The sequence below is a fragment of the Citrus sinensis genome, chromosome 4, assembly GCF_022201045.2.
Source record: "Citrus sinensis cultivar Valencia sweet orange chromosome 4, DVS_A1.0, whole genome shotgun sequence".
In the NCBI taxonomy this organism is placed as follows: domain Eukaryota; kingdom Viridiplantae; phylum Streptophyta; class Magnoliopsida; order Sapindales; family Rutaceae; genus Citrus; species Citrus sinensis.
Genome location: NC_068559.1, coordinates 14738507 through 14751947, shown reverse-complemented (window position 1 = coordinate 14751947; position 13441 = coordinate 14738507). Strand labels below are relative to the sequence as shown.

The 13441-nt window shown below is 36.4% G+C and overlaps 1 protein-coding gene across 1 annotated transcript; it reads left to right on the top strand.

Annotated features, from left to right (window-relative positions):
- Window positions 1-1031: 1031 nt before the first annotated feature.
- On the top strand, window positions 1032-2648 carry LOC102610305 (S-norcoclaurine synthase 1-like). The gene is made up of 4 exons (XM_006485353.4): window positions 1032-1382; window positions 1477-1724; window positions 1827-2151; window positions 2272-2648. The coding sequence occupies exons 1-4, from the start codon at window positions 1137-1139 to the stop codon at window positions 2512-2514; spliced, it is 1062 nt and encodes a 353-aa protein (XP_006485416.1). The 5' UTR covers window positions 1032-1136; the 3' UTR covers window positions 2515-2648.
- Window positions 2649-13441: the final 10793 nt, after the last annotated feature.

Genomic DNA, 13441 nt, shown 5'->3' with positions numbered 1-13441 from the left:
GTGTCGTGCCATATCCACTATGTGCTTCGTATCGAGTCGTACAGTGTCTAATTTTTTTTGCTTAGATTTGGCCTAGCACGCATGCCGTGGGCTAAGCCGCGCCCTGCTTGAGGAAAAAAAAAGCACGATAAGCTTTTACTTTTTTTAACTTTTTTAAGAGGACATGCCAAGTTGTTGGCATACACTTTTTAAGCCTATATACTTTTTAGGATCAATGTGCCTTTAGTCAAATTCAATAGAATAAAAAATTCAAAACTCAAATCCATATTCAATAATAATAAACTAATAATAGTGAGAGATATAACATTAGTTACTAAGATAGATCATACTGTATTAGAATTTTTTTTTAATACTTAACAACAACAGCAACAACAACAATAAATTTTTCTTAAGGGTTAGCTTAGTTGTTAACTTAGACTTATATAAAGTTATAGATCATAGTTCATAATAACATTAACACATATTTATAATATCATGATATTTATAATTTTATATAAGGTTAATGTCACCTGGGTGACATATTTTTTTGACAAATATAAAAATGTGATAGGTTTTTCAAAAATAGGCAGTGAGGTAAACCATTAACTTTTCCGTTAACTTTAATAGAATTGGTTGCCTTTTGATGAAATTATATTTCTACCTCTGTGACTTTCTTTGAATATTAAGAAATGTCCTTGGTTGCTTATTTATTTACAAGTATATCCCACACGAAAAGGAAAAAAATAAAAAAATGAGAACGAAATTCATCTCATACAGAAATAATAATATTACAATAAATTTAACAATATATACATTTTAAAATAATTTCCATATTTAAAAAATTATTTTAGTACTTTACAATCTTATATTATAATAAAATAAATTTTTTAATAAATAGAAATATAATATAAAATAAATATATAAAAAATTTAAATTATTTTCAAAATTATATAAATAATTTTAATATTATTAATGAATGAGAAATTATTTTAATATTTTTAAAAACCTTACCACCAGCAGACCAACTGCCGGCCAACAGAGGCCTCGAACATTGAGATAAGTATGACATTTTACTCCACACGACAACCAGAAAATACAATATATGTGCGTGAGTACATAAAAGCTAGGAGAATAATACCCCAAAAGAGAGTTGCGAAATGGAAACTGCAGTTGACAAGAAAAATGTCTACGGCGGTTCTTTACCTGTAGAAAATGTTCAAGCTCTTGCATCTAATTCCAAGGAAATCCCATCCCGGTACATCCGACCAGAACTTGATGATGAGCAAGTTCTCGCTGATGGATCACTTCATATTCCAGTGATTGATATGAGCAAGCTTCAGGACGATGATGATGATGAATTGGCAGAGTTCCATTTGGCTTGCAAAGACTCGGGCTTCCTCCAGGTAAGACAATTTTGTTTATCCATGTTCAACGAAACTCTATGAAATAATCGAATCTAGCCAAACTGATTGGTTATCTTTTTCGAGTGCTACATAGTTGATCAATCACGGGGTACCAGAAAAAGTAATTGAGAAGATGAAAACTGACATTGAGGAATTCTTTAAGCTGCCATTAGAGGAGAAGATGGCTTGCGCACAGCTGCCAAATAGCATTGAAGGTTATGGGCAAGCTTTCGTTGTCTCCAAGGATCAAAAGCTTGATTGGGGAGACATGCTTTTTCTTCTTACTCAACCTGCCAATATTAGAACCACGAGTCTCTGGCCTACCATCCCTACTTCTTTAAGGTAAATCATAATTTTGTTTTTCTGCCAAAATTAAAAGTTTAGAACCATATTAGATCTCCACCAATTCAATTATGCATTTGTTGGCGATTTTGCTAATGTCAGAGCAACCATAGAGGAATACTCTTTGGAACTGCAAAAGGTTACAATCTTTCTGTTGAAGTTGATGGCTAAGAATTTGGGGATTGAACCTGGGAAACTTGCAAGCTTGTTTGAAGATGGTATACAAGGAATAAGAATGAATTATTATCCACCATGTGCCCAGGCCAACAGGGTTATTGGTCTCACTCCACACTCTGACTCTGTTGCATTAACATTGTTGGTTCAAGTGAACCAAGTACAAGGTTTACAGGTAAAGAAATATGGCAAGTGGGTACCAGTCAAACCAATCCCAGGTGCATTCATTATCAATATTGGAGACATCATTGAGGTAAGTAGCAGTATGCGTGCATCACAGAACTAACTAAAAGAGAGAAAAAAAAAAGTAATTATAGTAAGAACATTTGCAAAATTGATTCTGAAGAAAAGACTAACCTTTCTTCTGAAGCAGATAATGAGCAATGGAGAATACAAGAGCATAGAGCACAGAGCTGTTGTGAATCCAGAAAAGGAACGCCTTTCGGTAGCAGCATTTCACAGTCCAAACATGAATACTACTATTGGTCCTTTACCAAATTCCGTGGAGGACAGAGCAATTTACAAGAATATAACACACGAAGAATTTATAAAGCTCGTTGTAACCAGCAAACTTGATGGTAAGAACCTATTGAGTCATGTGAGACTTGAGCCATAAATGGTCAGAGAATTTCACCAAGAGTGTGCCCCTTAAAAATGCTATGCCATCTAATGCCAGTTACAGATTAAACCTCTAAGCGCTTTTGTCTGCTTACTGAGTTGTGCAATGGCAAGAAAAGATTTTACTCATAATCTAATTTCTATTCATCACAAAAGCCTCATTTCAGTAAAACATCCCACAAGGCATCAAAAACATTGTATTTCAATTTTATGCCAATCTGAGCATCTACTGAGAAAATTCTATCTAAAGCTTACAAGACAAAAGCATTTATATTTCCTGAACATATACAGTAAGCAACATTTACCTGTTTTCACACATTATTACATCAATAGTTCAGAAATTCGCTGAATGATCAAATTATGAGTCATCAAAGTATTAGAAAGTTCAATCTAAATACATCAAATGACAATGATTTAACAATTGTATGTATCAACATATTGACAGAAGATTCTGATGGCTAGATATATCTCAATCATGAAACCAAAGAATTGCTAGTCCATGTTACACCAAATCTAGGTCCAAGCCAAAAAAGAAAAAAAAAACTATGACTATGTTCAACCACTCCCACTTCCATTACAAATCCCAAGTTTTGTTACATATCATAGACCTTTCTATGCAAAAACTTCAGATTTGTAACAAGAACCCTGAGAGTTGTTACAGAAAATGAAAAGGGCTATATCACACTAGTTTAATGGTAGCCTAAGAGTACAACAATCAAGAATAGGGAAGAATGAAGCAATTCAATAGAAATCTTCCTTGGAGTTAAAAAAAAAAGAAGATAATTGGAAAGCCCCCCCCCCCCCCCCCCACAATAGCCTTATACGGCCTTTACTGGCCTCCACCGGTCTCCACCCTCTCCGCCGAAGAACGAATTAACTTGAGTTTGAACCCTCCTAAGAAATCATTTAGACGACCCCCAAAATTCACCAATGACCCATCGCCTGAAGTCCAGCTGCCACCACCGCGAATCAAACCGCTCCAGCGGCAAACTGTCCACAATCCATCCACACAACCACCACATATCTCTCCAAACCACTCCCATGCAGACCCTCCATCTCAAATCCAACCCCATGCAAACCAATCACCAACATCCACTGCCTCTATCCTCTCAAAACTTCAGCAACCAACCACACCTAATGCCGTAAGTGAACAAAAAGAAATGTCAATTAATGGTGGCATCAATGACTATGAATGCTGCCGTGAGGTAGCAAATCAATCACCCCTAGTGGATGCACATCTAGCTATCACAGCCCCTATGCACCCTCAAAACCAGCCCGTGCCCCATGGCCATTTGTTTCAAAAATCGGTTCAAGATGCAACCACCAGTCAACCACAATCACCACCCACACGCCAAAAAATCCCATGCAAATCACAAGCAAGCACTTGGGACAGTGCTCACCACCAGCTGCAGCTGTTAACCACCGAATGTTAGTTGCAAGCAACCACCATCGAACCTAGTCAAGGTCAGCAAACATCCAACCAAGACCAGCCCAAAAGTCTGCACGCCTGCGGCAATCCCCATGCTCATGAGCCACTTTCGGCAGCACATGAATTGTGTCCCATGTGTGTCCCCCCCTAGCATTTCCCCATGTCCTGCAAGTCCTGCTAGCCTTTCCCACTAGACAAACTCAAGATTGGGCCGCCACCACCCACATTCCTTTACATGTTTCGGCCACCACTAATCAAATCCAAACTAACTCTTATAATGGAAGCCCACCACATAACCACCCAAATCTAAGTCATCAAGCCCAAATTCAACAATTTGCAGCCCATCCCTTAAATACAAAAACACAAATTCCTAACCCACAATGCCAAGACCAACCACAACCCTATCAACCCCAAAAAGGTCGAACTTTCAATTTCAGCTCACAAGTTCAAAACCAAGCCCAAACTAATGATTCCTCCAATCCACTAACCCATAATCACATTCAGCCCACTTCCATCCTAACATACGCTTCAGTTTTGGCTTTCCTTCCTAATCGGAATCTAAATAAGCCGATCAAAAAAACTTTTGCCGAAATTATGAATGGTCCCACGCACCCAACGGTTCCCATCAAAATCGTCTCTTTGTTTGAGGGAGAGCTAATCGTGTAGTTTCCTGTGGAAGAAGTCAAAGCGATGGCTATTCTATTCAAGCTGACATTAGTTGGTAAGTTTTCCTACAATCACCCTCATATGGAAGTAATTCATAAATTTTTTACCTCCTTGGGGTTAAAAGAAAATTTTTAAATTTCTTTATTAGATAATCGTCATGTTTAATTAAATTAGATGTCGAGGAAAACTACACCCGTCTGTGGGTTAAGTAGACATGGTATGTTAATGGGAGTGCCATGAGAATATTTAAATGGACCACAGATTTTCAGTGTTCTGAGGAGTTGTCCATTGTATCTGTATGGGTATCATTTCCTTACTTGCCAATTCATTGTGTGCAATGCAAGGAAGCATTATTTTCTATTGCATTAGCTGTTGGTAAGTTGCTTCGAATTGACCAAGCCACTGCCTCATTAACTCGTCCATTTGTAGCGAGGATTTTAGTAGAGCATGATGTCACTCAACCTCCGCTATCACAAATTTGAATCGGTGTGGATGATTCTGGTTTTTGGCAGAGTGTAGTATACGGGAAAATCCCACCTTTCTGTACTTCCTGTACTTCCTGCAAGCATCTTGGTCATGCTATTGAGACATGTTATGTAGCCAATCCAGGGTTTTGCCCGCAACGGCCAAATGGGGCCCGTCAGACCAGTACGGAAAAGGGTAAGGAAACAAGGTCTTCGCCTTTAGCCACTCCACAATATACTCCAGACCCGAGCCCATAGCGTTCGAGCTTAACTCTGCAGATTGTGGATACTAGGTCTCCGATCACCATAATTTCTCCTGTGGAGAACCAAGCTGATATTACTGAAGCCACCGCCATTCAAGAGTCGCAAGTTCAAGATACTGGAGCATGGGTTGACCTACATGATCATGGTATATCTCCCTAACAAATTATTGGGAATTCAAATTATCAGGCATCTATAGACTCTGATCTTTATCGGATGTTTTTGGCACGACAGTTGTGGGCTTCAATACCCACTTTACCGGTATTCCTTCTCAATCTGATAAGTATACAAAAAGGGATGAGAACAAACATTTTGAGTTCCTTATGAATTACAAATTTAAGTCGAATAAAGATTGCAGTTCTGACAAGCACTTGATGGATGATGGTTCTTTTTAATCTGCACCTGAGGACACCGAGATACATGATCTAAACCCTGACTTTAGTGTTACTCAACAACATTCTAGGAAGGGCTTCAAATTACTTACATGTCGTAAGCATCACAAACAATTTTCTGGCAGACTTCATTAATTACCAGCCGATTATAGTAATTCAGATATTAGGTTTTGCCTTAATCGATGCATTTTCCTTTTGTATTAACTCTTTAATTTGGAGGTTTAAGTTTATGATCCCCTCCATTTGTATTTTGTCATTTACTATCAATGTTACAGGTAGAGGTCCGCGCCTAACCCGCCACCTCTTGGTGGCTTAATATATATATAAAAAAAAAGAATGAAGCAATTCAATGGACAATTTTTCTGTTTTTGAAAGAAGAACAAAGAAACACGAGATTAGTGAAATCTCAATTCAAACCTTTATATTAAACTATTTTCCTAATAATTAATTGGGATGTCATTCTAATTTCTAGGACATATTGCATGTAAGATTACAGAATGCCTTCTAACAACCTTAGATCATTTGCTATACACTTATATTCCATTTAAATATAAAATAGAAAAATTTCTTTAAGGATTAATTAGATCTCAACAAATAAGCCAAAAAAGTGTCAACCACAAGACAAAGTATGTTGTTGCAAACAAATAAGCTTTGTTTTTTTGTTGTTATTTGCACTCTCTGTTTCAGCTTTTCATTCGTTCATTGTCTTCGGTTTCCTTTTAGTTTCTTGGCTGCTTCGTTTTCTTATTGATTGCTTGACTTTAAGGCCTCTTTGAAATTCTACCTCGTTTGGTCCTTCTTTTTCCTCTTGGTCTTCCTCTGTTTTTGTTCTTTAATTCCTTTGCGGCATTGGCTTTTCTAAATTGAATTCTCGTTGATGCCTTCTCTGTTATTTGATGTTTCTGTTGTTCTCTGTTATTGGCACTTTCCGCTTATTTGTTGCCTCTGTGTTGGCCTCCTTTTTACTGTCATAATCCTGCCCCTTTTTATAGATAATTTTGTGCTTATCAATTACAGATGTCAATACAAGTTACACATGCCCAACACCTTGACTCTCCAGCACACTAAACTTATGTTATTTTATTGTCCAACACGTTGCCACTTCAACACACTAGGCTTATGCTTCATTAATTCATTAACACTAAGCCCCCCACTATATTATATTTTATTTTTAAATATAATGCAAAGTTTTGACAGTTGTTATTGCACGTGTCATTATCCTTGAACCATTTGCATTAGGCACGATTCTAAACATTTAAATAACCTCACTTTGAACTTTGCCTTGATCTAAATTTTCTCCCTAACGCTGGATTAATTAAATATGAGTGGTCATAAATATTATGGAGGAAGAGAGTTTAATCATGATCATTATCCAATAAGATTTGGTGATTTCAAAAGGGATGAAGAAAATCGAAAAAAAAGCCGTCACAAAGTGTATGAAAGTGATCGTTACAGAGCATGTTATGAAGATCGTCTAAGGGTTCGTGATGAAGATTATTCTCGCCACAAACATAAATCCCCATGGTCAGAGGATTTTCTGAGAAGGCAGATTATGAAGTTTCAAAATTAAAAGAAGATGAAATAAGATCAGAAAAATCTTCATCAATTGCTCATCTAAATATCAAAGCTGCTCAAACGGAAGTTTTTCCATCTACTGCGGCTGTTATTCCAGTTTCAGGGTCTGAAATTAATGTAAGACAGATAATTTCTCAACCTATAAATACCCAAACTCGAGGGGATGCAAGTAGTTCTTGTATTCCTGGCGACAATATTTCTTCTCCAAAGGGTGTTTGGAATGAGAATTTTTCTTTACTTAATAATTCCCTTGTTGCATCACCTTTATCAAAGAGAATTATTCCAAATAATGACCGAGCTTTTTTAGAATCCCTCGACGATCATTCGGTTTGTTTGGGGACTGCTATGGATTGTGGAATGTAAGACTTTTAGTTCAATTCCTGACTTATAATTTTTATTTTTATTGTTTTCTAGGCTTTATGCAATCATACCATTCTTCATGAAAGACACGATCGTCTCTTGAGCTTAAATAAGATGTTAAATGATGAATTGAATGTTTTGAGGGAATCGGTTCCACTTTTGAGAGAGGAATTGGTCAATACAAAGGATGTACTTAGAAAAACTAAAGAAGAACATCAACAGAGTTTTAGCAGTTTAGATGATGAAAAGAAGAAGAGAACAGAAATTGAAAAGAAATTGCAAGAACTAACATCTGTTAAGAACTCGGAGTGTGCGTCGATGAAAGATAATGGAAAACAAGAAGTAGATTGCTCAGTTGAAAAAGGTATTGCTCACCGGCTTGTAATGTCTGAAGTTTCGGGTACTGAAGAAAACAAAGGGAAGCAAGTTTGCCAATATGGCTTGGATGAGACTTTCAAAACTTTGGAGCCATCCATACAAAATATTATGGATGAAGCCTACGTGGAAGACTTCTTGGCATCGATTGAAATTGAGAAAAAAGCCTAATATCCTAAGCAATGGGCCTAATGCTCAGAAACATCTAATGATCTAAGTCTCAGATAATATTCTATTATTATCTTAAATAGTTTTTGAAAAGTCAAATTAACTTATCAAATGATAAAAACAATAATGCTCGTACCTTTGAGTTCAAGTTTCCGTTGACCTTGTTGGCTTGGTTTTTGTGCTCCCGCTATGATTCGGAGCCAAATATATGACTACCAATTAACTAACTTTTGAGCTTGAGCTTTTAGGTTCACCAAGGATCAACCTTTTATTTTCTAGTAAGGCTAGAGTCTTGAAAGTTAAATTTTCAGCTGCTGAAGCTGTAGGTTAATCATGGATTTAACCTTTTAATTTAATGGTCGACGTTTTAACTTGAAGTAAGGCTGAAGCCTTGAAAGTCAAGCTTTCAGCTGCTGAAGCTGTAGGTTAATCATGGATTTAACCTTTTAATTTAATGGCCAACTTTTTAATTTCAAGTAAGGCTAGAGCCTTGAAAGTTAAGCTTTGAGCTGCTGAAGCTGTAGGTTAATCATGGATTTAACCTTTTAATTTAATGGCCATAAGAATTGATCAATATAGATTTAATTCTTGAAAATTAAATCTGACATTTCATTCTTGTAAACAAAAGAATATTTGTTTTCCAGCAAGGAAGATCATTGTTTTATTAATGCATGTATTTACAGCTCTTCCAATTTATTCATAGACTAACTGGGAGTTCTATACATAGTAGCTGCGTAAATTGGTAGCATTCCAGGGTCTTGGTAAAATTTTCCCTTCCATGTCCGAGAGCTAATAGGCACATTTTGATCAGACTCCGATGATCTTATAAGGGCCTTCCCAATTTGGACCTAACTTTCAGGAAATTGATTCTTGGCTGTTGTGGAAGATTTTCTTGAGGACTAAACTTCCCAGATGAAATTTTCTATGTTTGACATTTTTATCAAAGATCAGCTTGGTTCGTTGATGATATGCTTCTAATCGGATCAATGCTTGCTCTCTCTTTTCTTCTAGCAAATCTAAATTATAGTTGAGCTCTTCTATATTAGACATGGAAATTCCAAACTAGGTTCGAAGCGTTGGCATTCCAATTTCAACTGGGATGATTACTTCGGACCCATATGCAAGTGAAAATGGTGTTTCTCCGGTAGCTTTCCGTTTTGTAGTTCGATATGCCCATAGTGCTTCGGGAAGTTCTTCTACCCAATTACCTTTTGCAGCTTCCAGTCTTTTCTTTATTCCATTCAAGATCGTTCGATTTGAAATTTCTGCTTCCCCATTTCCCTGTGGATATCTTGGAGTAGAGAAACTTCTTTCGATACAAAGCTCTTTGCAAAACTCTGAAACTCGTTTCCCAGTAAATTATGTGCCATTATCAGAAACTAGAATTCTTGGAATTCCAAAACGACATACAATATTTTTCCATATAAAGCTTTTAACTTCTAGTTCTTCAATTTTCGACAAAGGTTCAGCTTCTATCCACTTTGTGAAATAATCTGTGGCCAAAATTAAAAATCGCTTTTGTCATGGTGCAATTGGAAGAGGTCTTACAATATCTAGCCCGCATTGATGAAAGGGCCATGAACTTCTTACTGGATTTAGATCTTCTGGAGGTTGTCTTGGTACCAAGGTAAAACCTTGACATTTATCACATTTCTTCACATATTCTTTGGCGTCTTTATGCATTTTGGGCCAATAATATCCAGCATTTAAAATCTAGTGAGCTAGAGTTCTTCCACCCAAATGGTTGCTACAAATTCCTTCGTGCACTTCGGCCATGACGTATCGAGCTTCTTCAGGAGCTAAACATCTTAAATAAATCCCGCTATATGATCGTTTGTAAAGATTTCCTCCTATTATGGCATAATGAGCTGCCTTTTGGCGAATGTTCTTGGCTACCTTCTTATCTTCAGGCAAAATTCCACTTTGAATATATTGAAAGATCACATCATTCCAGCTCGGAGATTCTGTTGATTGATAAACTTTTTCCTCCACTGAATCCAAACTAGGATTTTTTATATAATCTATAGTGATTGTGCGTTTAAATGAATACCTTACTATTGATCCTAAACTGGCTAGCGCAGTTGAATGGCTATTTTCTCCTCGAGGAATTTGTTCAATGGTACATGATGGAATTTTTATCATCAAGTCACGAAAAACTTTCAAATAAGCTGACATACGAGGTTCTTTAGCTGAATAATTTCCATGAATATGATTGACTATTAATTTTGAGTCACAAAAAACAATCTTCTTCTTAACTCCCAAACCAATTGCTAACTTTAATCCTGAAATCATGGCTTCATATTCTGCTTCATTGTTTGATGCTTTGAAACCAAATGTGAGAGCTTGTTCAATCATCGTTTTTTTCTGGAGTAATTAAAACTAATCCTACTCTGACATTATTGCGATTTGAAGATCCATCGACATACAATTTCCAGATAAATCCATCTTCTTCAATCTTCTCGTTGTTTTGCATTTGACTATCCATTGGAGTAAATTCTGCTATGAAATCAGCCAAAATTTGAGCTTTGATTGTTGTTTGAGGTTGGAAATGAATATCGTATTGCCCCAATTCCACTGCCCACTTTGAAATTCTTCCGGATAAATCTGGATTATACAGAATAGAGCGCAAGGGAAATTCAATTACCACAATTATAGTGTGGGCTTAAAAGTAGGGTTTTGCTTATTTGATGCTACAATTAATGCTAGGATTAATTTCTCCATTTTCATATACCGTGTTTCTGCTGCAATCAAAGCTTTGCTTACATAAAACACTGGTTTTTGAATGTTTGTCTCTTCTCGTATCAGAGCTGCACTAACTGCGTTCGTCGATACTGCAAGATAAAGGAATAAGTCTTCCCCTGTATTTGGTTTCCATAATAACGGTGGCATCATTAAGCACGTCTTAAGTTGAACAAATGCTTCTTCACAAGACTCGGCCCACTTAAAATCTTTATTTTTCTTCAAAGTCTGAAAGAAAGGTTGGCATTTATCTTATGATCGAGAAATAAATCTACTCAATACAGTAATTCTTCCTCTCAGCGTTTGTACTTCCTTTATGGTCCTTGGTGAATTCATTTTCATAAAAGCTTGGATCTGATCTATATTTACTTCAATTCCTCTTTGACTTACCAAATAACCTAAAACTTTTCCAGATTCAACACTAAAAGTGCATTTTTATGGATTTAATTTCAAGCCATATGTTTGCGATATAGAGAAAGCTTTTCTTAAATCTTTCGCATGGTCAGATCGATTGAGACTTTTTACCAACATATCATCGATGTAGATTTCCATTGTTCTTCCTATAAGTGGTTTAAAAATTTTGTTGACTAGCCTTTGATAAGTTGCACCTGCATGTTTTTACCCGAAAGGCATCACTTCATAAAAATAGGTTCCCCTTTCAGTAATAAATGAAGTCTTCTCTTGATTTGCTTCATATATCTGGATCTGATTATAGCCTGAATAAGCATCCATGAAGCTCATGAGTTGATGACCTGCCGTAGAATCCACAAGTGAATCGATTTTCGGAAAGGGAAAACTATCTTTCGGACAAGCTTTGTTCAAGTCGGAGAAATCAATACAGACTCTTCATTTTCCATTCTTCTTCTTAACTAGCACGACATTTGCCAACCATTCTGGATAATGCACTTCTTTGATAAAATCAAGTTCAATCATTTTTAATATTTCTGATTCTATGACTTAATTGCGTTCTGGGGCAAAATTTCTTTTCTTCTGTTTAACAGGTTTCTTACTTGGGTCAATGTTCAAATGATGACAAATGACTTCAGGTCGTACTCCAGTCATATCTTCGGGTTTCCATGCAAAAATATCACGATTTATTTAGAGAAGATTTAGAAGTTGGTCATTTTCATTTGGTTGCAATAGCGAGCCAATTCGAATGAATTCTTGATTATCTGGATTTATCGGGACAATATTTACTTCTTCCACGGTTGGTTTCTTGTTGATCCCAGTTCTCTATTTTGTTTACCCATGCCGTTTGACTATAATTGCTATTTAGCATCTTGTTTGGCCTGATTCTCAAAATTTGAATCTTTTCTCTTAGTTTCTTTTAATGCCAATACCGCACATGTCCGAGTTGTAGCTTGATCTCCTCCAATTTCCTCTATCCCATAAATTGTCTGATAACACAAAACTTGATGATAAGTTGAGGGTACAACTCTCATTTTATGTATCCATTGTCTTCCTAATATTGCATTGTACGGCGAAGTTGCTTTCACAACGAGAAAGTCAGTTAACAGACTCTACGATTTAGCAATGACTAGAAGTGTGATAACACCATCTGAATATGTTACTATTCCACTGAAACCTATCAATGGTTGTTCAAATGGTTTGATTTTATCTTGCTCTAAGCGCATTTTTTCGACAGTTGCGTCATCGAGTATATTCACCGAACTCCCATTATCAATCAAAATCCTTCTGACTAGACAATTTCCAATTTTAATTGAAATTACCAATGCATCATCATGTGGGGACTGAATTAGTTTAAGGTCTTGGGGCAAGAAACTAACTTCTGACTGTACATCCAATTTGACACATTTCTTTGAGAATTCTTCAGGAGCTTCAATTTCTCTTTTTTTGCAATATACATTTCTTTCTTTGGTCATGTGCACTTCCAAAGGTAAGGGAGCCATAATAGTATTAACTATTTGTTCTGGTTCCGATGTTGAATTTTCAATTTGATCTTTCTTCAAGAAATTGTTTTGGTTTTGGGGCTGTTTGTCTTCGACTTTTACAAATTCTTTTAACTGACCCTTGGAAATCAATTCTTCAATATATTTCTTCAAAGTTCTGCAATCTCTTGTATAATGCCTACAATCATTATGGAAGGCACACTATTTTGCAACATCCCAGTTTTGGTTCTTGGGCATTGGTGCTGGTCTCTTTAACCATGGTTCATCTTTTATTTGATGCAAAATTTGTCCAATCGAAATTTTCAGTGGTGTGTGCTTCTTTGATTGAGCTTTTTCTTCTTTCTTCATTTGACTTAAGAAATCCGTCCGTCGGTTTTTAGAGAGCCTTTGCCCCCAATTATTGGTTTTGTTGAATTTTGATGCAAGACTCTTCTTTTCTTCTTCTAGGGTTACATACTTTTGTGCCCGAATTAACAGATCCCACATACAATTTGGTTTATTTTTTACCAAAGATTCAAAAAAACGGGTGATTTGATGGAAGTCCGCACTTAAAAGCCACTATTGCCAGCTGGTCATCACAGTTTTC

Excerpts from the sequence above, each read along its gene's own strand:
- LOC102610305 (XM_006485353.4), top strand. The coding sequence starts at position 1,137 with ATGGAAACTGCAGTTGACAAGAAAAATGTCTACGGCGGTTCTTTACCT. Across the intron at positions 1,383-1,476 it reads AAGACTCGGGCTTCCTCCAG|TTGATCAATCACGGGGTACC; the intron begins GTAAGACAATTT and ends AGTGCTACATAG. Across the intron at positions 1,725-1,826 it reads ACCATCCCTACTTCTTTAAG|AGCAACCATAGAGGAATACT; the intron begins GTAAATCATAAT and ends TGCTAATGTCAG.